Source organism: Pelophylax lessonae (assembly GCF_965119305.1).
Source record: "Pelophylax lessonae genome assembly, chromosome: 4".
NCBI classification, from domain to species: Eukaryota; Metazoa; Chordata; class Amphibia; order Anura; family Ranidae; genus Pelophylax; species Pelophylax lessonae.
In genome coordinates this window covers 213,268,601-213,292,371 of record NC_138771.1, presented here as the reverse complement: position 1 = coordinate 213,292,371, position 23,771 = coordinate 213,268,601, and the positions used below count along the sequence as shown (strand labels likewise).

At 47.9% G+C, this 23,771-nt stretch overlaps 1 protein-coding gene across 1 annotated transcript in view; it reads right to left on the bottom strand.

Moving 5' to 3' along the window:
* The window catches only part of MOV10L1 (Mov10 like RNA helicase 1), a gene marked incomplete at its 3' end in the record, with an annotated part of 461,653 nt that overhangs the window by 87,337 nt on the left and 350,545 nt on the right, over positions 1-23,771 (bottom strand). Inside the window, exons 20-21 of the mRNA XM_082256834.1 lie at positions 11,704-11,868; positions 11,360-11,533 (exon numbers count right to left, since the gene is read on the bottom strand). Of these exons, the coding sequence (XP_082112960.1) occupies positions 11,360-11,533; positions 11,704-11,868 (339 nt within the window). The remainder of the gene's footprint in view (positions 1-11,359; positions 11,534-11,703; positions 11,869-23,771) is intronic.

Sequence of the window (23,771 nt, the reverse complement as noted above, 5' to 3'; positions counted from 1 at the left end):
TTAAGCCTTCTGCCCACCAGAGAATGCCGGCTACTTCTAGAGCTGCCGACACATTTTTTTGTTCCGCCATGGTGATTGACATAATTGACTGCCGTAGCATTGTCTGACTGGATCTGTAACAGGAGCCCCCGGAGCCAATCCGTCCAGTGATCCAGGCACAGCCTGATCGCCCAAAGTTCCAAGACAACGATCGGCAGTCTGGATTCCTCCAGCGTCCAACAACCCTGAGAGGAGCTCAGTCCCAGGACACCTCCCCACCCCAACAGACTGGTATCCATAGTGACCACTGTCCAATACAAGTGGTGAAAATAAACCAGAACACCTGGTTTCCCGGCTCAGCCGAATCTGATTGTCCAGAGACTTTGGAGGGACCTCGCTCATATAGAACTGTGCAAACAGAACTGCCTTGAAATGTACACATCATCAGGCCCATCCCCCGCAAGCAAGTCCAGAGGGAGGACTGCCTGCTGGAGAGCAATAGATAAAGAGCAGCATGAAACTTCTGGGGTTTGTCCAGAGGAAGGAACACACTGGCTAGAGCTGAATCCAGAGTAATTCAATTTTCTAGATGGAATCACAGCAGACTTTGGGTAGTTTAGAAGCCAACCAAACTCTTTCAGGGTCTGTATAATTATCTCCACGTCGTCCTTTAAGGCAGAAGAGGACTCTGCTCGCAAGAGGAGGTCGTCCAGATAGCCCAGTACTGCAATTCTCCGCTGGCGTAGCAACACCAGAACGGAGGCCAACACTTTTGTGAAGACCCGAGGAGCAGAGACGAGACCAAAGGGTAACGCCACAAACTGATAGTGTTTCTCTTCCACAGCAAAATGGAGGAAATACTGGTGTCGGACACATATTGGAATGTGCAAATACACAACCTTGATGTCGATAGAGGCTAGAAAATCCCCCTGATGTAGGGATGCCACTATCGTGAAAATATACTCCATTCTGAATTTCTGTACCCGTACAAAGCAGTTCAGGGTCTGAGGTCCAGAATGAGACGTACCTTGCCCTCCTTCTATGGGAGCATGAACAGGATAGAAAAGAAACCATTCTGATACTGGAACCAGGACAATCACACTCTGAAGCAACAGGCCTTGCACTGCTCCAAAGAGCTTGCAATCGGTCCAGTGACAGACGCATATTGGAAGGGAAGAACCTTTCCTGACAGCAAGAACGAAACTATTTTGTAACTGAACAGTATCACTTTGTGGACCCATTTGTCGTTAACAAAGGGTCCACCACAGGTGGGACAGCCCACTTCTTGAGGAGTGACTCTTCACAGGGGTACCTCACAGCAAAGCATTTAGGAACCACAAAGATGTTTTGGATGCTCCCAATCTCTATAGACAAACCTATCAAAATAGGAGGGATTGGAAATACCTTTGCCGTGCGAGACGGCTTGCGGGGGCTAAAAGGGACAGCCACCTCTGCAGCTGCTTTAGCTGCATCCTCAATCTTTAAAGTCTCCCACACTGATGTAATCAGTGCGGCAACCAGCGCCTTCTCGTGTTCAGCTACAGCTGTGGAGGAATCATTCTCACTATCTGATAGATCAGGGAGCATGGCTACAAGCTCCGCAGGGTGGTCCAAGTCTGCGGCGGCAGAGCCAGATTAAGGATCTGATGAGACAGATGAGGCAGGGGAGGGCGGGGGGCACTTTGCCACTAGCCCGCTGCTCAAAGGCCACCTCCACCCGGGAAACAAAGGACTCCAGGACCGCCGTCAGTGCATCAATGGAGGGCTGGGACCCCAAGGGACCTGCAGCCTCCGAGAGGGGGCAGGTGGGGAAACATGCTCCTGAGACTCCATGAGTTAAAGGGGAAACCCACCAGCAAAAATGGTCTAGCCCTGCTAGGGGACAGCACCCGCATCACCACAGGGGTACCCCAAAGCAGGGCACCCCATAACCTCCAGCAGGGAGGGACCCCGCGGGAACTCACCACCCCACCAGAGTAGCACTGGTCTGCACCAGAGATAGCCAGTATCCAGGTGCAGCGCCCAGGGAAAAAGGAAACCCAGGAGTCAACACCAGCAGTAAAAGGAGGAGCCATCACAGCCATAATCGCTGCCCAGAGGCTCAATTGTCATGGCTGCCGCACTTAATGCACACCGGACCAACAAAAAATGGCCGGACTACACAAACATGGCCACTGGTATAGAGGAACACACAGGCCTACAAAACACAGGGGGGGGGGGGGGGAGGGGGGAGTCTGGGGGAGGGGGTTAGGAACCCACGGGCTTGACTGTCCGGGGGGGCACCCCTCTAGGGGGAGAGGGGGTCATCCTACTCACCATACCACTGAACCAGGCGGCACAACTCCAGACAGGGGGGGTCAGCCAGGAGGAAGACTCGGGCCAAGATCTGGTCATATGCGACCTCGCAAGGCGTTTAACTCGCATGCTAGCCCCCATCCAGTGAGGCTATGTTCACGCTCGCTGGACAGACTGGAGGGACCATTAGATCTAGCTATCCAGCCCATGAGTAGATTGTAGATCTCACAGGGAAAAAATCCATTTTATCTGAGTCCACCGACGGACATTCCTGCTGCTTTAAATCATAGACGGATGGGTAATAAGCCCCTCCCACTAGGAGTGACCAGGTAGAGCCAAAAGGAGTTGACACGCCCAGGGGGGCGGGGGGGTCCCTGGGTTATTACCCCTGGCCTCACCGTTGCATCTTCAGTTTAGTTACAAGCAATGAATAATAACCAAAACCCAACTCTTCAGAGAAAAGAGCGGTGGGAGCTACGTCAGTCGGTGGACTCAGAAAAATGAATTTTACGGTAAGAAAAAAAATCCAATTTTCTCTTTCGTCCACTGACAGACGTAGCTGCTGCTTTAAATCATAGACGGATGGGACGTCCAAAAGCAGTAACCACCCAGGCTGCTGTTTAGAGGATCTGTTCCCTCTTTGGGGGTGTACTGTTCAGGTTGGGCTCCAGTTGTTTATTTGTTGAGCTCCCGTTACCTTGTTAGCCCTTTTGTTTAGCCTTGGGATTTTTTTTGTTGTCCCACTCCTCATGTTTGGAACGGCTTGGGGACGTTCTGAATATGTAGCGCTGTGTCCACCAGTGAACAAAACCGAAAATAGGATTTCTCTTACGTCCTCCGACAGTCGCCGCCACTTCATAATCTTCACTAATGGGGTAATTGACCTTTGCTCCGCAGGAGTAGCTAGGCAACAAGATTTGTTAATATCAAAGCTTTTAGCATATCCCACCCCTAGGGGGTGGTCCCCTCAGTCAATACCTCCCTGCTTCCAGCATTCTCAACTCAGTTTTCAATTGCCTAGCTTAGGAGTAGCTGGCTGATCCTGTGCTGGGGCTTTCAGTCTAAGCCTTCTATTCTCTTTTTGATTTTATTTTGAGTATTTATCTCGTTCTTTTACTTAGCTGTTCTTTTCTCAGCATTAGTTTAGTTTCTTCGGATGAAGATGATCATGCGGAGCTGGGTCTCGGACCCCAGGGCTCAGGGCCAGGGGTTCCCCAGCCTGCCATCGAGGGTTCAGCTCAGGTTTCCCTGGCATATTGAACGACCCATCCCTGTTCGCTGCAGGGATGCTGCCTGTGAGGTGGCTACCTCACCGGACGCCATTTGCTCCCGCTCTGCTATGTGTACTGTATGGGCAGACTGGGCTCAGACATGCTGTGCGGCGACCGCTAATGCGGCCCGCCATTTTTTTCGGCAAACCATGGTGACCGGCCCTGTGTGGTACAGCGCGGTGTTTTTGCGGCGATCGCTCATACAGCCACATGTCGGCGCCATTTTCTCATTGCCTACAATGCCTCAGCCGAGCGGCCATGTTTGTGAAGCCTGCATAGGCTTTATAGGGCAGTCAGTCATTGCATCACTTCCTTTTGCTCTGGAACAGCGATCGGTGGCAGCAGCCTGTGTGGTCTCTCCAGGTTTTTATCTTCCTTATCCTGTATTTCCTTGCTCAGTGTTCCTTATCCCTGTGGGGGTCGGTACATACAGTAGTGTGCAGTGGGCTGCGCTCGCCGCGGTCTTAAAGGGGCAGTCCATTTCAATTATTACTGGGGCATGGATTCTCAGGATTGCAAGTTTCCTCCCACCTTGGTGGGGGGCCAAGGGGCTGCTGCATCCCCCGAGGGGGCTGATCTGGCTGCTATGGTGGCGAATTTGGCTTCTCAGGTGCAGATGCTTATGGCTGATCGGGCCGCAAAACGGCCCAGATTGTCTATTTCCTCTGATTCAGAGGGCGATGGGGCTGCTATGGCTGGAGTGCCCTTCTCAGGGTCTCGTTCATCTCTGGACCTTGTGGGGTCTGAGGGGGAGGCTGAAGTAGAAGGAGTTGATACTTCTCCCCCTGGCTCGCCTGAAGAGCTTGCACTCATGGATGAGTTGATTACTTCCATTAAGGAAACTCTGCATCTGCAGGATGAACTATGTCCTCCTGCTTTGATGTCCTCTTACGGGACAAAAAGGAAACGCAAATCAGCGCAGGTTTTTCCCTGCCCTGTGAAATTTCAGCGCGCTGTTGATGAGCAATGGCGCAATTTAAAAAAGCCCTTTACTGTGCCAAGTAAGTTCAAGCTGCGTTATCCATTTACACCCACCACTGATGAGCGTTGGTGTGTGCCGCCTCAGGTGGATCACGCGGTGGCAGTTTTGAATAAATCTACTGCGATTCCTGCTGAGGATACCCCGGTGTTCCGGGACCCTACGGACAGGAGATTGGAGTCTCTGGCCCGTCATACTTTTGCTGGTTCTACGCTGAAGCCTATTTTTGCTTCCATTATGGCAGCCCAAGCTATTGCGGATTGGACGCAGGTGCTCAGGCGCACCCTGGTGGCTGACTCTGCTCCGCCGACAACATTGGCTATGGTAGATCAAATTCATCAGGGTGTCATGTATTTGTGCGATGCGGACTTGGATTTAGTCCCTTTGGCTGCACGTCTCTCCAGTGTAGCGGTGTTGAACCGCCGCCTGATATGGCTGAAATGTTGGTCGGTTGACCAATCCTCTCGCAAGACTCTAGCTAATCTTCCCTACGCGGGATCTCGCCTTTTTGGCGAGTCTTTGGATACTCTGATAAAGGGAATTTCCGGGGGTAAGAGTACTCTCTTGCCCCAAACTCACAAGAATAAGTTTGTTCGCGGTAAGAAGAATACCTCGTTTAGGCCCTCTCAGGGGTCCTTTCGTGCCTTTCGGTCGCAATACAAGGGCAAGCCCTTCAAGGGTCAAGGCTCCCAGAAGAAGCCGTGGGCAGGTAAGCAAAAGTCCGGCCAGTCCGGGTCCGCTGCCCATACCAATTCGGCCTGAAGGGGCGCCCTCACCCAGTTCTGGGGTGGGGGGACGTTTGCTCGGTTTTCTTCAACCCTGGCTGGCCCGCATTCGGGACAGGTGGGTTCAGGAAATCGTTCGATCTGGATACAAGATCGAGTTTCTCTCTCGGCCGGCGAGCAGATTTTTTCCCTCAAATCTTCGGCTGTCTCCGGAGCGTTTGCAGGATCTGCACCTGGCGGTGCGGGACCTGCGGGCCCAGGGAGTGGTGGTTCCGGTGCCTCATCGGGACAGATTTCGGGGGTTCTACTCCAATCTGTTCACTGTGCCCAGAAAGGAGGGCAAGGTACGTCCGATTCTGGACTTGAAAGCTCTGAACCGCTTTGTGCGGGTTCGCAAGTTCCGCATGGAATCCCTGCGCTCAGTGGTGGCTGCCCTGAGTCAGGGGGAATTCATGGCCTCCATCAATCTGAAGGATGCGTACCTTCACATCCCCATTTTCGAGGGTCACCAGAGGTACCTTCGATTCGCCATTGCGGAGGATCATTACCAATTCGTGGCGTTACCCTTCGGCCTCGCTTCGGCTCCGCGGGTTTTCACCAAGGTGCTTGCGCCGGTCCTGGCCTTATTGAGAGCCCAGGGCGTCTGTCTTGGGATATCTGGACGATATCTTGCTTCGGTCTGCGACCAGTCAGGGCCTGGTGAACGACCTGTCCACCACGATGCAGACTCTGCAGGAGTTTGGTTGGACGATACATTTTCCAAAATCAACGTTGTGTCCGTCGGTACGTCTTTCCTACCTGGGGATGATCCTGGACTCTGCTCAAGCGAAGGTCTTCCTACCGGAAGACAAGCTCCAGACACTTCAGGACGAGGTCAGGTCCCTCAGGGACACTCAGTGCTCGTCCCTCCGGACATGTATGAGATGTCTAGGTCTGATGGTCTCGGTTTTCGAGGCGATTCCCTTCGCCCAGTTTCACACGCGGGGTCTTCAGGCGGAGATCCTGGCCAAGTGGGACGGGCGTCCGCAATCTCTGGATCTGCGGATTTCGTTGAGCCGCCACACCCGAAGGGGTCTTTTGTGGTGGCTCCAGTCCCCGGCGGTGTCGGGGGGCAAGTCTTTTCGTCCCTTGTCGTGGACAGTGATCACCACGGATGCCAGCCTATCGGGCTGGGGTGGTGTTCTGGGCGTTCTGTCCGCCCAGGGAACTTGGTCGGAGGAGGAATCCTCCTTTCCGATCAACATTCTGGAATTGCGAGCGATAAAACTTTGCCTTCTGCATTGGTCGGAACGGCTTCAGGGCCGTCCGGTTCGGGTTCAGACGGACAATGCCACAGCGGTGGCCTACATCAACCATCAAGGGGGCACCAGGAGTGCCCGTGCTGCTCGGGAAGTAAACGGCATTTTGTCGTGGGCCGAGACGCACGTCCCAGCGATAACGGCTGTGCACATTCCGGGGGTGGAGAACTGGCAGGCGGACTATCTGAGTCGCCAGACCCTGGACCAGGGAGAATGGTCCCTTCACCCGGATGTCTTCCAGATGTTGTGCGCAAAGTGGGGTCTTCCGGATGTGGACCTGTTCGCGTCTCGTCTGAACAACAAGGTGGAAAGGTTCGTGGCAAGGACGCGCGATCCTCAGGCAGACGCCTCAGACGCGTTAGTGGCGCCCTGGCATCAGTATCGTCTGATGTATGCCTTTCCACTGCTTCAGCTGCTGTCCAGGCTGCTTCGCAGATTGGCCTCAGAACCGCACGCGGTGATTCTGGTGGCACCGGACTGGCCTCGCCGGTCTTGGTACGCAGACCTCGTAAATCTGGCAGTCGACGCTCCGTGGCGCCTGCCGCTTCGGGAAGACCTTCTGTCTCAAGGGCCGATATTCCATCCTGCTTTACAGTCGCTGGCTTTAACGGCCTGGCTGTTGAAAGCCAGGTCCTGAAGGATAGGGGTCTCTCCCCTAAGGTCATTCCCACTTTGATCAAGGCTAGAAAAGCCTCTTCGGGAAATATTTACTACCGTACTTGGAAAGCGTACTTTGCCTGGTGTGAGTCCAGGGGGTATTTCCCTCGCTCATACTCAATGTCGAGAGTGTTGGCTTTCCTCCAAACTGGAGTGGACCAGCGTTTGGTGCTGGCCACAATTAAGGGTCAGATTTCTGCGCTGGCCGTTCTTTTTCAACGCCCTGTGGCATCTAATTCATTGGTTAGCACCTTTGTTCAGGGGGTGCGACATTTGGCCCCTCCTAGGAGGGATCCTTTGCCTCCATGGGACTTGAACTTGGTTCTGTCCGTGTTACAACAGGCTCCCTTTGAAAAGATCAGGGAGATCTCGCTGTCTCTGTTGTCCAAGAAGGTTGCCTTTTTGGTGGCGATCACTTCGGCTCGCAGGGTGTCGAGCTGGCAGCTTTGTCCTGCAGCTCTCCCTACTTGGTGATTCTCTTGGATAAGGTGGTCTTGCGACCTAACCCTTCCTTTCTTCCGAAGAGGATTTCGGAATTTCACCTGAATGAGGACATTGTCTTGCCTTCGCTTTGCGCGAAGCCTAACCATCCGAAGGAGGTGGCTTTGCATGCCTTGGATGTTGTTCGGGCGATCAGGGTTTACCTGTCATCGACTAAGTCCTTTTCGCCAGAGGTACCTCGGAAGGGCATGGCGGCGTCGGCTGCTACCATCGCCAAATGGATCAGACAGACGATTGTGCAAGCCTATGCTTTGAGGGGGAAGGTTCCTCCTTTCCCTGTGAAGGCGCACTCTACCAGATCTCTGAGTACGTCTTGGGCCTATCGTCATCAGGCTTCTGTGGCCCAGGTGTGTAAGGCGGCGACTTGGTCGTCCGTTCACACCTTCTTCAAATTTTACGAAGTGGATGTTCAGGCATCGGCAGATGCTTCCTTTGGCCGTAAAGTTCTTAGTGCGGCAGTGCCTTAGGGTCCCTTGTTTGGGCCCTTGGCTGTTGGGGTGTTTTTACCCCTGGGTTACTTGTTCTTCCTGGGTTGTTGCTCCTGTTGAGCCCGTTTTCCTGTTGCCAGGTTGGTTCTCTTACCTTGGTAAGGTTCCTTTCTCTGATGTGGGTACTGCGTTGCTTTAGGCGCGGCTGCGTTTTTTTCCCACCCCTCATGTCTACACTGCTCTGGGACGTCCCCATTAGTGAAGATTATGAAGTGGCGGCGACTGTCGGAGGACGTAAGAGAAAACGGAATTTTTGTAAAATCTTACCGTATAATTACTTTCTCTGAGTCCTCCGACAGTCGCCGCCCCTCTTTTGGGGTTAGTTTATGTACTCTACTGCTATGCTACTGAAACTGAGTTGAGAATGCTGGAAGCAGGGAGGTATTGACTGAGGGGACCACCCCCTAGGGGTGGGATATGCTAAAAGCTTTGATATTAACAAATCTTGTTGCCTAGCTACTCCTGCGGAGCAAAGGTCAATTACCCCATTAGTGAAGATTATGAAGTGGCGGCGACTGTCGGAGGACTCAGAGAAAGGAATTTTACGGTAAGATTTTACAAAAATTCCGTTTTTTGTACTTGCTGTAAAATCAATGTCTCTGAATTCATTGACAGACACAGCGCACACCCCTCTATGGAGTTTTGATATATCTGACACTGCTTGTTACTAAACTGATGGCCTACAGCAGAGAGGGGGATATATACCGGCTAGGAATGTCCACTATTTGTAGCTTTTTTTTTTTCTGCCCAGTGTCCTACTCCTGTAGAGAGCGATATAACCCTATGTTTCTGAATATGGAGAGCTGTGCCCGTCAATGAACGCAGAGAAATGTGGAAAATTTCAAGGGGTATGAATACTTTTTCAAGGCACTGTATACAACCATTAAAAGCACAGTCGACCCTATAAGTAAAACAGCTCATACAGATAAGTGGTCCCAGTATATTACAATGCACTGTGCCTTTTTGAAAAATATAGTGTAATGTGATTGGCACAAACCAGTAGGCCTCTGCTGGCACCTTTAAAAGCCTGCCCAATAACTCCCATACTGTTTATCTTCTTATGTTCCTAGGACAAACTTAAAAGAATGCAATTCCCATGGCTAACATAGCCAACTATATAACAAGGAGCCCAACAAGCAACAACTGGGGCTCAATTGTAGCAAAACCATAAAGGACAAGGAAAAGTAGACTGCTCCATAAATGGCGGCCTGCAAAACCTTACGGCCAAAGGACGCATCCGAGGACGCTAACACATCCACTCTATAAAGCTTGGTGAACGTATTTACAGATGACCAAGTGGCCGCCTTGCAAACCTGCATTACGGGCGCCTGATAGAGTGCCTCTTGGGCTTTCCGTCATGCCCGCGTAGAGTGAGTCGTGACAGGTACAGAAGGAACCTTGGCCTTAAGTGAATACGCCTTCACCACTGTCTGTCTGATCCATCGAGAGATGGTCGCCGCAGATGCAGCCTGACCCTTACGGGGTCTATCCGTATTCACAAACAGAGTCCGACTTACGAAAAGGACTCAGTAGTCTCCAGACACACCCGTTTTGCCCGAACCACATCCAAGCAATGCAAGGCAATTTCCTTAGGATGTGAAGGTTTCGGACAGAGTGATGGCTCCTAAGACCAAGCAGCTAAAACTGAAGATGCAACAGTGAGGCCAGGGGTAATAACCCAGGGACCCTGCCCCCCTGGGTGTGTCAAAGCCTTTGGCTCTACCCTGGTCACTCCTAGTGGGAGGGGCTTATTACCCATCCGTCTAGGATTTAAAGCAGCAGCTACGTCCGTCGGTGGACGAAAGAGAAAAACCAGGAGAAAAAAATGCTATTTAAAAAGAAATAAGTGCCAGGACCAGAGATCCCGGTAGGGAAGTAGGTCCTTACTCCTGACTAGGCAGAAAAAAAACTGAAGGCCTAATGCAGAGAGGGGGATTTATACCAGCTAGAACTGCCCATAGGCAGAGCCAAGTTTTTTTTCTGCCTAGTATCCTACTCCTGTAGGGGGCGATAAAACCCTATGGTTCTGAATATGGAGCGCTGCGTCCGTAAATTAACGAAAGAGAAAGAACAGGCATGTGAGCTGGTATGTTCATAGCACGGAGGTTGTGATTGTGCAGCCCCTGGCTATGTTAATACCAGCTTGTATGCCCCTCAGCACTTTGAAAAGGGTTCCCCCCCAAAAATAGATTATCCCTCTGAAAGCACTGATGCCTGGTGCTGAGGGGCACCAGTTCTTTGGTGCACCAGATACCCAGGAGGGGCTGCCAGCATGGGAGAAGTTTATGAGCTATTTATCTACCCCAAGTAGGGTAGGTAGGCGATTACCCCTCCCTAAGCAGGTTACCATGCCTGCAGGTATGAAATGTAAACACACACACTTTGAAAAATAATTTATATTGTAAATTGTACTAATATTTACCTTCTAGGTTCTAATGGTGTCCAAAAGTGTCCTACAACAGATCTCTTCTAGCAGCCGGATTCAAACATGCGCCCCCTCCACCTCGCTTGCAATGAATGGGGATCTCCATTGTGGCATGGTTTTAACTCCCGCAGGAAACTCTGTGTCTGCCCAGAATTCCCTGTAAAATTGCTAGGCATATTTGGAATTGGTCCAAATATAGTTAAGTACATTACCCATATCTGGACTAACAGCATATATTGGCTGTGATGTAACAAGCTCTGGGGTGGGGGTGTTTATACTTTTTTTTTTTACATTTAAAAAAAAAAATATCAGTTAATTCTAGAAATGCTGAAACTTTGCAGAATTTCTTTTATCACACACTCTATAGACAAATATTGCATTCTCGCAATGATTTGAGCTCAACCTGGCAAATTTTATTTTCAAACCGATCAATTGAATGTTAGATGAATGTGCAGGAAAGCAGACATTCACCCTCTTTTTAAAAAACAGGGTGAATGTTAATTTTATAGTGAAGTCCTTCAATTATTAAAGATCAGATATTGCTAAATGCCAGGAGATATAATTTTCATGGGGCAAATGCTGACTATTTTTGATTGATAAATAGGATGGGTGTTGCCAAAAGAATTTTGGGTGAGTGTTTGTTGAATTGTCCAATGAAGTGTTTACAAATAGACCCCATGACTTTGGTTGTATAGGGATGCAGATTTTTCTGTACAAGCTAAAATCTAAAACGTTACATACCCTGATGCCATGGAAAATTAATGGGAAGCCTCTTTTGGGCAATCTGTCCCATCGCAGGAGTTTGTTTACCACAGCTGGATCTGCGCAGACCTCCAGTTCTTTGTGATAGAAAAGCTTAGAAGGTAGATGGAGCAGAGCCGCATGTGACCGATAATTCTTCATTAGTTTTGTGATCTTTAAAAAAAAAAAAAAAACAACAAATACAGGTTTTGTAAGAAGCACAGTGAGTGTCATGCCTATTTGTTGAAAAATAATTAACAAAAGAAAACCTGATCATACAGGACATATTAATACTGATTGGTGTAACCTATCCAGTTCTAACTTATATGTGATAATTTACATACCAACAATGGATTGTAGTTTCCACATGCTCCATATGTTTCTTCATCTCGTAGGTAAATTGGTAAAGACATCAGCCGCTCCAACAGTGATATGCTAAGTCCATATGCCAAAGCCAATTTAGACTTTATTACTGGTCCAAGTTGCATAGGATCTCCTGCAAGAACGATCTATCAAAAGCTTCAAGTTAGCGATTAAATTGGTATTAAACACAAAAACAAAAAATGTAATATATTGCAGCTTACTAATCTTTAGATGTTGTGGCTGCATTAGTCATTTTTAGGCTTTTTTTTTCCCCTTAGGGTGTCTGCATTCTGGGTAGTAAAGCAGACCACTTTGGACAGCAGCATTGTCAGTTTGGGGAGAGGGCAATGTTAGACCTGCAGATTTAGATGGATTTAACTATAAAATTTAAGCTGAACTTCAAATAACATTTTTTAAGCAGTTATAACAAAACTGGATTTTTGACTTACCGTAAAATCCTGAAGTTCATTGACGGAAACAGCTCCATATTCTTCTTGACCATTGGGTTATGCTGCCCCCTACAGGAGTAGGATACTAGGCAGGAAAAAACTTTACCACGCCTATGGGGCAGTCCCTGCAGGCATACACCCACACACTCTACTATAGCCTTCAGTTTTGTTGCAAGCAGTGTTTAGAAGGAAAAAAACCCATTCCACTCATAATAAGAGGGGTGGTGCTGCGTCTGTCAATGAACTTCAGAGAAAAGGATTTTACGGTAAGTAAAAAATCCAGTTTTCTCTATCGTTCATTCCTGTTGACCAATAAGATGTCTCAAAGCAGTATTTGCATGAGGGGAGGGAAAAGCAATGCAGAGAAAGAACGTAAATCCCCAACAACTGGAGCTAACCTAGAAAATATACACCCTCAAACAGAATATTTTCTCTTTTAAACAGCAGCCTGCAAAACCTTGCGGTCAAAAAAAGCATCCAAGGATGCAAACACATCTACTTTGTAGAATTTTGTGAACGTGTGCACAGACGACCAAGTTGCCGCCTTGCAAACATGGATTACTGATGCCTGATGGCGAAAAGCCAAAGAAGCACTCAGCCCCCTAGTAGAATGCGCCTTCATAGGGAAAGGTGGAACCTGACCCTTCAGAGAATAAGCCTGTACCACCGTCTGCCTGGTCCATCTAGATAGGATCGCAGCAGACGCAGCCAATCCCTTTCGAGGTCCTTCGGTGAGGATAGAGAGAATCTGATTTCCTGAAAGATTCAGTATTCACCAGGTAAACTCTAATTGCCCGAACCACATCCAAATAAAGCAAAGCAACTTCCTTGGGATGCTTGGGCTTAGGACAGATTGAAGGCAGCACAATGTCTTCAGTCAGATGAAAATCAGAAACCACCTTAGGAAGAAACGACTGATTAGGTTGAAGTACCACTTTATCTCTATGGACCACCAAATAAGGTGAACGGCAGGACAGTGCCACCAATTCAGATACTCTGCGGGCAGAAGTAATAGCCACCAAAAAGGCAGCCTTCTGAGACAGTGTAAGCGGAGGAATCTCCCTAATGTTCTCAAAAAGGAGGTTGTTGAAGAACAGACAATACCAAATTAAGATCCCACGGGAGGTAACGGGGATCGCCTCAGAGGAGCCATATGGTGAACGCCTTTTATAAAAGTGCGAATCAAGGCATGCGTTGCTAAAGGACGTTGAAAAAAAACAGCCAAAGCAGACACTTGGCCTTTGATAGTGCCCAAAGCCAACTGCTGTTCAATCCCTTTTTGAAGAAAGGCCAAAATCCTAACCACCGAAAAGAGGCGAGGATGCACCTTCAACGATTTGCACCATGAGATGTACGATTTCCACGTACGATGATAGATCTTCCTAGAAGTAGACTTTCTGGCCTTTAACAGAGTCGGAATCACTGATTCAGAAATACCTCTATCCTTCAACACTTGGCTTTCAACAGCCCCGCCGTTAAAGCCAGCGTCTGTAAAGCAGGATGGAAGATTGGCCCTCGAGACAGCAGATTGTAATGTTCTGGTACCTTTGGTACCCTAATTCCACTTTTCCTAAGTGTATGCGCCCCACCATTCTCTTTTGGTAAGGTGCGCATACACCTTTAAGACCGATGCTGTCATCACTGAGCGCCGCTGGAGCGGCTATTTCAACCTCCGGCGGTCTCACTCACATGTTCGTTCAACGCCGCATAATCTGCCTTGAAGCTCTCATGCTTGCAAGCATACCTCGCTATCGGAACCACGCTGCTGATCCCTGTATCCCGCTACCGGATCATCCGCTCTTGCCGAACCTCTCCTCTACTACATTGCTACTAGTGATAAGTACCCCACAGGGGAAACCTCTATAACCTTCATACTAAAGCTTACACTATCTAGCTCTGTATACTAAGGACTATTACTACATCTGCATTAACTAAGATTGCTAGCTCTTGAGCCTAATACCATCTGCTCTTGCACTGGGTTGGTCTATCCTGTATGTTCACCTGCTACTCTATCATCTGCTACCATACATGATTGCTAAACCTATCTGCATCCCATCTGCTACTATCTTACTTTCAAAGAACATTCCTTTCAAGTGTCTGTCATCTACCATCTCTACCCAACCTGTCTCTTCAGCCTATCATCACTATATTACTATACATATAAGTCATTCTAGGAACATCTTATTGAGTGTGTGTATCTACTTGCTGAATTGAGACTATCCACACATGATGAGTCTTGGGAGTTGGGATTGGTGTCTCAGCGTTTCTCTACATGACTACTGAAGTGGAATATTTCTGCAGCTGTAAATCCACATTATACATAAAAAGCAGGAGCGTTACACAGATCTTCTCTGAGTGGAAGTCTCCAAGGAGCAACGGCGACCAACCTTACCAGACCTGCGAACCAAGACCGGCGAGTCCAGTCTAGGGCCACTAGAATGACCGGAATCCCTTCCACCTCTATTCTGCACAAAAGCCTCGGCAGGAGCTTCAGCAGAGGGAACGCATAGATCAGCCGATATAGACCCCAAAGAGCCACCAGTGTGTCTGTGGCGTCGGCCAGAGTATCCCGTGACCTGGCTACAAACCTCTGAACCTTCTTTTTGAGTCGAGAAGTAAACAAGTCGACATCGGGTGTCCCCCATCGTACACACAGGAGGTGAAACACCTCCAAGTGCAGGGACCACTCCCCCTGATCCAACACCTAATGCCTTAGATAATCCGCCTGCCAGTTTTCCACACCTGGGATGCCCCAGTACTTCTCCCCAGCCAGACAGGCTGGCATCTGTGGTTACCACAGTCCATTACAGTGGGAGGAAGGACTTGCCCTGGCGTAGTGCTAACGAGTGAAGCCACCATAATAGAGCAGTCCTTGTGTTGTGACTCAGCCGAACCATAGTGTACAAAGACTGGATCTTTGTTCTATTTGATAAGAATTTCCCTTTGTAAGGGTCTCGTGTGGAACTGGGCAAACGAATTGCCCCCTGCAACTTTGCCTTGCCCTTGGTGGATTGGGGTAGAAGAGTACTCTTCCCACCCATAAGGCCTTTGATAAACTCATCCAGGGAGGATCCAAACAACCTGTCCCACTAAAGGGAAGGTCAGAAAGACTTCTTGAAAGCCTGGTCCGCCGACCAGTTTTTTAGCCACACCATGCTTCTAATAGCAATCCACACTGCAGACACTCTGGCTACCAGTGGAGCTGCATCCAGTGACGCATCACAAATATACAGAAGGGCTTGGACCCTTTGGTCCGTTAGCTCTATCAGGCTCAGTGAGAGCTGCTCCGTTTTCAAGTCACCTTTCAGCAACTTTGCCCATTCTGTAATGGTCTGCGACACCATAGTGATCACAAAGACCAGTTTTAGTATTGCGTTTGCTAATACATGCAAATGGCAGGACAGAGACTGAATCCATCTATCTACGGGGTCTTTAAATACTGGGGACTCCTCCACCGGAACCACAGTAGACTTGTGTAGTCTGGAGACCAGATGATCCACCTTTGGTGGTACGGTCCATCTAGCGGATACCGTGTCCGCAAAGGGTTAGCACCTTTAAAGCGCTTAGGCACCACCAACATTTGTTTGATGCGCCCCCCCAACTGTTCATGACAATGTTGTCAAAAAGTTCCGGACAGGGAAAAACCTAGCCCGACTTCTGGGATTTGCAGGTGCCGAAAGACACCTTCGTCCCTGATGCTGTAGAATCATCTGCCATTTTTAAGGTTTCCTGCACTGACACTGAGTGCCTCCACCAGCGCGCTTTCCCACACGGCTGCTGACGAGGATATATTCTACTCGCCATCAGTATGTGAAGACACAGATCCACCAAGATGGTATGCATCCGCAGCGGCCATATCTACCTCAGAATCTGAGGATACTAGAGAGGCAGGGGAAGGGCATAGGGCGCTTTCTGCTAGTGGCATTTTTTTAAAACAAAATCCACTTTTGAGACCAGGTTTTCCAAAACTGCTGTAGAAGCAGACAGGCTGTGACCCGCAGGGTCCCGCAACCACACTGAGGGGGTCTGTAGGTGAGATTTGGTCTTGGCACTCTATATCAAGGACGGTCCAACAGTGAGAGAGGATAGGCTCCTCCCCACAGGAAACACAATCAATTAAGATTAGTTAAAAGGCCCCACCTTTCCCTCTGGCCCTCAGTTGTAATAGAGTATCTTCCACAACCAATTTTTTGAGGGAAATGTTCTAACAATTTTATAGGTACTTATCACCTACATTTTAGTACAACATCATACACCCTTTTAACTAGGGTGGGTAGGCGGGCCATCCTGGAAGGCTCGGAAGAAAAGTGAACGGTAGGTTTTCTCTCCTCCCCTTCCAGGACGGCCCAACAGTGAGAGGATAATAGAGATCCCTTGCCTACCTTAGGGTGGGACCACTGCCGTAAGACTTTTTGGCCAAAGGCTAGGTCTTGCTGAGACAGTACATCTACACGATCACGTTTTTTTGGATCGTGCTATATCTGTACCAGGTGGCCGCATTGCGGGTCTGTTGTCCAGGTGCTCCTGCTTTTTTTGGCCCAGGATGTCACCAGGGCTTCTTATGATTTCTGTTTTGCTGGTGTTGGAACACCTAAACTTTTTATAAGACATGTTTAATGGCTTATCCAATCCACCTAGGGACTGAAGGTTTTGAGTCCCGTAGTTCTATTGGTCCAGAATAGATGATCAGTGGGTAATTCAAATTTTCAAATTTCCTGATCCTCAGTAATTAAGTGAGGAGGCGGTTCCTCACGTTAAATCGGTGAAAATTCATTCCTTTTATATCCATAGGGTTACCACCTAAGGATGAAAAAGAATTTACCTCTTGCTACCTGTTAAGGGGAGAGGTACCGTGGGCAGATCTAGGGGATCTAGCCTGCGAATAAACCTATAGGGGAATAAACAACATAAAAGATTATTTCTTAGAAAGCTCTTGTAATTCCCCTACACTTCTGGTAGAAGTGATAGTTAATATGAAGCTAGTTTTAAGAAGCCAAGCTTAAAGGGGAAATCTCCTTCATAGGTTTAAAAAGGCTGGACTGGCATACACTCAAAGTACATGCCCCTAGGGCTTCCGTCACCACTGAATGTTAGTTGTGAATCAAGTTCTATACATTCGACCAAACCCCTTATATAGCTGCCCGAAGTGCGGGAACAAAAGAGGAGTTTGTTAGAAGGATGTTTCTGTAGCCCGAGCGCCTGCCCTTGTAATCCCCTGGGTATTACAGTCTGCCACCAAGGTGATATACAGTGGGTACGGAAAGTATTCAGACCCCCTTAAATTTTTCACTCTTTGTTATATTGCAGCCATTTGCTAAAATCATTTAAGTTCATTCTTCTTCCTCATGAATGTACACATAGCACCCCATACTGACAGAAAAACACAGAATTGTTGACATTGTTGCAGATTAAAAAAGAAAAACTGAAATATCACATGGTCCTAAGTATTCAGACCCTTTGCTGTGACACTCATATATTTAACTCAGGTGCTTTCCATTTCTTCTGATCATCCTTGAGATGGTTCTACACCTTCATTTGAGTCCAGCTGTGTTTGATTATACTGATTGGACTTGATTAGGAAAGCCACACACCTGTCTATATAAGACCTTCCAGATCACAATGCATGTGAGAGCAAATGAGAATCATGAGGTCAAAGGAACTGCCTGAAGAGCTCAGAGACAGAATTGTGGCAAGGCACAGATCTGGCCAAGGTTACAAAAAGATTTCTGCTGCACTTAAGGTTCCTAAGAGCACAGTGGCCTCCATAATCCTCAAATGGAAGACGTTTGGGACGACCAGAACCCTTCCTAGAGCTGGCCGTCCGGCCAAACTGAGCTATCGGGGGAGAAGAGCCTTGGTGAGAGAGGTAAAGAAGAACCCAAAGATCACTGTGGCTGAGCTCCAGAGATGCAGTCAGGAGATGGGAGAAAGTTGTAGAAAGTCAACCATCACTGCAGCCCTCCACCAGTCGGGGCTTTATGGCAGAGTGGCCCGACGGAAGCCTCTCCTCAGTGTAAGACACATGAAAGCCCGCATGGAGTTTGCTAAAAAACACCTGAAGGACTCCAAGATGGTGAGAAATAAGATTCTCTGGTCTGATGAGACCAAAATACAACTTTTTGGCCTTAATTCTAAGCGGTATGTGTGGAGAAAACCAGGCACTGCTCATCACCTGTCCAATACAGTCCCAACAGTGAAGCATGGTGTTGGCAGCATCATGCTGTGGGGGTGTTTTTCAGCTGCAGGGACAGGACGACTGGTTGCAATCGAGGGAAAGATGAATGCGGCCAAGTACAGGGATATCCTGGACAAAAACCTTCTCCAGAGTGCTCTGGACCTCAGACTGGGCCGAAGGTTTACCTTCCAACAAGACAATGACCCTAAGCACACAGCTAAAATAACGAAGGAGTGGCTTCACAACAACTCCGTGACTGTTCTTGAATGGCCCAGCCAGAGCCCTGACTTAAACCCAATTGAGCATCTCTGGAGAGACCTAAAAATGGCTGTCCACCAACGTTTACCATCCAACCTGACAGAACTGGAGAGGATCTGCAAGGAGGAATGGCAGAGGATCCCCAAATCCAGGTGTGACAGACTTGTTGCATCTTTCCCAAAAAGACTCCTGGCTGTATTAGATCAAAAGGGGGCTTCTACTAAATACTGAGCAAAGGGTCTGAATACTTAGGACCATGTGATATTTCAGTTTTTCTTTTTTAATAAATCTGCAACAATGTCAACAATTCTGTGTTTTTCTGTCAGTATGGGGTGCTATGTGTACATTCATGAGGAAGAAGAATGAACTTAAATGATTTTAGCAAATGGCTGCAATATAACAAAGAGTGAAAAATTTAAGGGGGTCTGAATACTTTCCGTACCCACTGTATGTATAAAAAGAATCACACTATAGCCGACTACTGACTGTGCGTTACTAACGCACCACCCCATGGAAAAAGGATGTAGACAGACATGTGTATTCCTGGGGTGCCTCTAGATGAACTAGACCCAGTAAGACCCCACATAACCCTTTTAGTTATGTCTTTTCAGAAGTGTAATAAACACGGTCATAGAATAGGAAGACCCAAGCGTCTGCCTAATTAGGTATGCAGCTGCGCAGTCATATGTAACGATCAACGACAGCAGGAGACAAGCACATGTCCCGCTGAGTATTTCTGTAACATGATCAGCCATCAGTCCATATAAGACAGAAGTGACGGAATTCCCCTGTTGCGTATCCCCGACTAGCCACAGGGTACAGTTTAAGCATTCGTATCCAATGTTGTGCGTTTTGCATGGTAATATGAAATAGGCATGTATTAGGCGGACAACAAAAGTTAGTCAATTTTACAGTTTTTTTCCACATTGTGCATTGTCAGGGACTGCCAATCTAGGCAATTAGTCAGAGTCTTGGAGGTTTTTCTTAGCAATAACCGACAGAGGACTCTAGCTGTTAAACCTTTCTCCCCTGGAGGAGAAAAAAACACCTTATAGTAAAGGTCTTAGATGGTTTCATACATCACCTAAGCAGCAGCTGATTACTTCACCGGTCAGGCGTGATCCAGGTTTTCCAGCATGCAAAGTCTTTAATGAGCATAGGTCTTGAGATCACTTCCACAGCCTCTCTGTAAGAAGGGCTGAAACATAGTCTTTGCTTGAGGCAATCAGAAACCTGAAGGACTGAACAAGCAAGCATTAGATACAGGTTAGTATGTGTAAGGACTTTCGTATTTTTTATGCAGTGCAAAGGGGCCTGCCAGGTTGCACACACAGTTCCTGGGCTATTCTTTCCCATCTGGAGAGGGACAGGTAGTACCACCCTCATTAAGGGAGGGAGTACAACCACAAGCAGAGGTAAAAAACCCACCTGGCTGTAATAAGGAACAAAAAACCTGTTAGTCTCCCCAGGTAAAGGGAGGTATGCACCACTGTTGCTCTTTCTTCTTACCATGGTCCCAGGTTTTATTAATTGAACTCCTGAGCACATGTAGGGAGGGATTTTTTAATCAACCTGAGGTCTTTTGTTATCAGCCAACTCAATATCCCAACTGGGAGTTTTATGCTGTGTTGAGGTTTTTTAGGCAGATCAGGTATCTATTCAGACATAAAAAGAGGTCTGAGAAAGGCCCTGCATACTTGCTTTGTTGGTTTAACTCGTCAGGTCCATCTGCGTCCCTATTCCCTTTACCTACTGAAATAGGTCTGGGAATTTTTTGAGCGTCTCTCCTCTGGTGATGACTTACTTCTTTCCTAACTTATGCTGAAGATAGTCCCTATTTTCTCTATAATGCTAGATCTATTGCAAACCTACTGTTTTAATAGTGGCCCTGTTTTAATAAAGTCTTCTTGGAGGCAACAGGACCTGATAACGCTGGGGTTTCTTGTGAACCGCTCAGGGGACTCTGGAAGACAGGATACAAAGACAGTATAAGTATCACTCTTCCAAGAAAAAACATCAAACATGGGGACCATAGAGAGAACATAGTACGATCGACTAAGGTCAGGGAAATGACAAGTTCCAGGCACATATGTCGGTTACCAGCAGACTTTTTGCATAGGTGTGTTTTGGCTGCCGACACCTGGGACTCATCCTCCTTCCCCGGAGGATAAGTCGTGGAGGACTTCTTTTCCGAAGCAGGAATCCGAGCTCCAATAGCCTTGGATTCTGCTTTACCGCTAACGAGCGTCTCCTCCATGCTTCTTTTCCCTTCATGTTGCGCGCGTCTGACGTCTGCGCCATTCCGGTTTGAAGGCGAGGTTTGGAACGCCCGTCCGACGGGAAATTCAAATCTTCTATGGAGGAGAGCTGCTGGCGCCAGAAACAAGGCCTGGAAACACATCAGAAGTGACCGAGGGCTTGCTCTGTGGGCAACCTGTGAGTTCCTGCGGATGGGAGTGCAGGGACTGCTCCGTTCGTAAGGTCCCCCCACTCCAGAGAATTCTGCGAGGGGAACCCGTGGCCTTCTGCCGAACCTGGCTCACAGGGTACCTTTCCACTCTAGGAGTCTGCAGGTAAGATCTTAATCAACGTTTCATTGTAGGAAGAAACACAATCTAAACTGAGGGCCAGAGGGAAAGGTGGGGCCTTTTAACTAATCTTAATTGATTGTGTTTCCTGTGGGGAGGAGCCTATCATCTCTCACTGTTGGGCCGTCCTGGAAGGGAAGGAGAGAAAAAGCAGTGTCACTTTAAGAAAAACTGCCAAAAACGCAATTCACATCACTGCACCAGCAGCACCACAAGTCCCAGTCCTAGCACAGCCTGCAGCAGGGTGAGTGAGAAATACCTACAGGGACCCCAGTAACATACCACCAAAACGATCTGGAGGGATACAGGAACATTCTGTGTAGAGAGAAAAAAATGATCTGACACAGGAACAGGAAAAACCTGGGTCATGTACTAGAGTCATAAACAAATAAAATAGTGCAGCTCTAACACATGTACATATTATGAGTGAAAGAAATGTCCCAAGGTGAAGATACGACGATCATGAACATGTATACAGATTGTGTTCCACTCCGTGCTTGTCCAACACCCAGTCACACTATCTTCTCACCTTGGGATTAGTCCCTGTGTCACCAGATGGGCTAATATAGCATGAAGCTCTCACTTAGATCACAGAAATGATGACCATGGATCATAAGATGCCCTCTCCCTTTCAATCGCTTAGGAAGTCCCGCCCATAGGGACACAAAGCGTACAAAGGGGGAGGGGCTGGTGACATCACCCACAATCCATCGCGGCCAACGACATTCTGTACCGCTCTTCATTGTGCACTATGTGATAGTGCCTGTTAAGGTAACTTTTTAGCATTTAAAGCAATAAAGTTAATTTTAAAATGATATACGCACTATGTTCGGACCTTTATTTTTTATGGATGTGTGGACTCTTTTCTGGTGAATGGAAGCCTTCCTGTCATAGGAGGAGGCTTAGTGGCATCTTATGATCCATGGTCATCATTTCTCTGATTTAAGTGAGTTTCATGCTATATTAGCCTGTCTGGTGACACAGGGGCTAATCCTAAGGTGAGAAGATAGTGTGACTGGGTGTTGGACAAGCACGGAGTGGAGCACAATCTGTATACATGTGCATGATCACCGTAGCTTCACCTTGGGACATTTCTTTCACTCTTAATATGTACAGTGGGTACGGAAAGTATTCAGACCCCCTTAAATTTTTCACTCTTTGTTATATTGCAGCCATTTGCTAAAATCATTTAAGTTCATTCTTCTTCCTCATGAATGTACACATAGCACCCCATACTGACAGAAAAACACAGAATTGTTGACATTGTTGCAGATTTATTAAAAAAGAAAAACTGAAATATCACATGGTCCTAAGTATTCAGACCCTTTGCTGTGACACTCATATATTTAACTCAGGTGCTTTCCATTTCTTCTGATCATCCTTGAGATGGTTCTACACCTTCATTTGAGTCCAGCTGTGTTTGATTATACTGATTGGACTTGATTAGGAAAGCCACACACCTGTCTATATAAGACCTTCCAGATCACAATGCATGCGAGAGCAAATGAGAATCATGAGGTCAAAGGAACTGCCTGAAGAGCTCAGAGACAGAATTGTGGCAAGGCACAGATCTGGCCAAGGTTACAAAAAGATTTCTGCTGCACTTAAGGTTCCTAAGAGCACAGTGGCCTCCATAATCCTCAAATGGAAGACGTTTGGGACGACCAGAACCCTTCCTAGAGCTGGCCGTCCGGCCAAACTGAGCTATCGGGGGAGAAGAGCCTTGGTGAGAGAGGTAAAGAAGAACCCAAAGATCACTGTGGCTGAGCTCCAGAGATGCAGTCAGGAGATGGGAGAAAGTTGTATTAAGTCAACCATCACTGCAGCCCTCCACCAGTCGGGGCTTTATGGCAGAGTGGCCAGACGGAAGCCTCTCCTCAGTGTAAGACACATGAAAGCCCGCATGGAGTTTGCTAAAAAACACCTGAAGGACTCCAAGATGGTGAGAAATAAGATTCTCTGGTCTGATGAGACCAAAATACAACTTTTTGGCCTTAATTCTAAGCGGTATGTGTGGAGAAAACCAGGCACTGCTCATCACCTGTCCAATACAGTCCCAACAGTGAAGCATGGTGTTGGCAGCATCATGCTGTGGGGGTGTTTTTCAGCTGCAGGGACAGGACGACTGGTTGCAATCGAGGGAAAGATGAATGCGGCCAAGTACAGGGATATCCTGGACAAAAACCTTCTCCAGAGTGCTCTGGACCTCAGACTGGGCCGAAGGTTTACCTTCCAACAAGACAATGACCCTAAGCACACAGCTAAAATAACGAAGGAGTGGCTTCACAACAACTCCGTGACTGTTCTTGAATGGCCCAGCCAGAGCCCTGACTTAAACCCAATTGAGCATCTCTGGAGAGACCTAAAAATGGCTGTCCACCAACGTTTACCATCCAACCTGACAGAACTGGAGAGGATCTGCAAGGAGGAATGGCAGAGGATCCCCAAATCCAGGTGTGACAGACTTGTTGCATCTTTCCCAAAAAGACTCCTGGCTGTATTAGATCAAAAGGGGGCTTCTACTAAATACTGAGCAAAGGGTCTGAATACTTAGGACCATGTGATATTTCAGTTTTTCT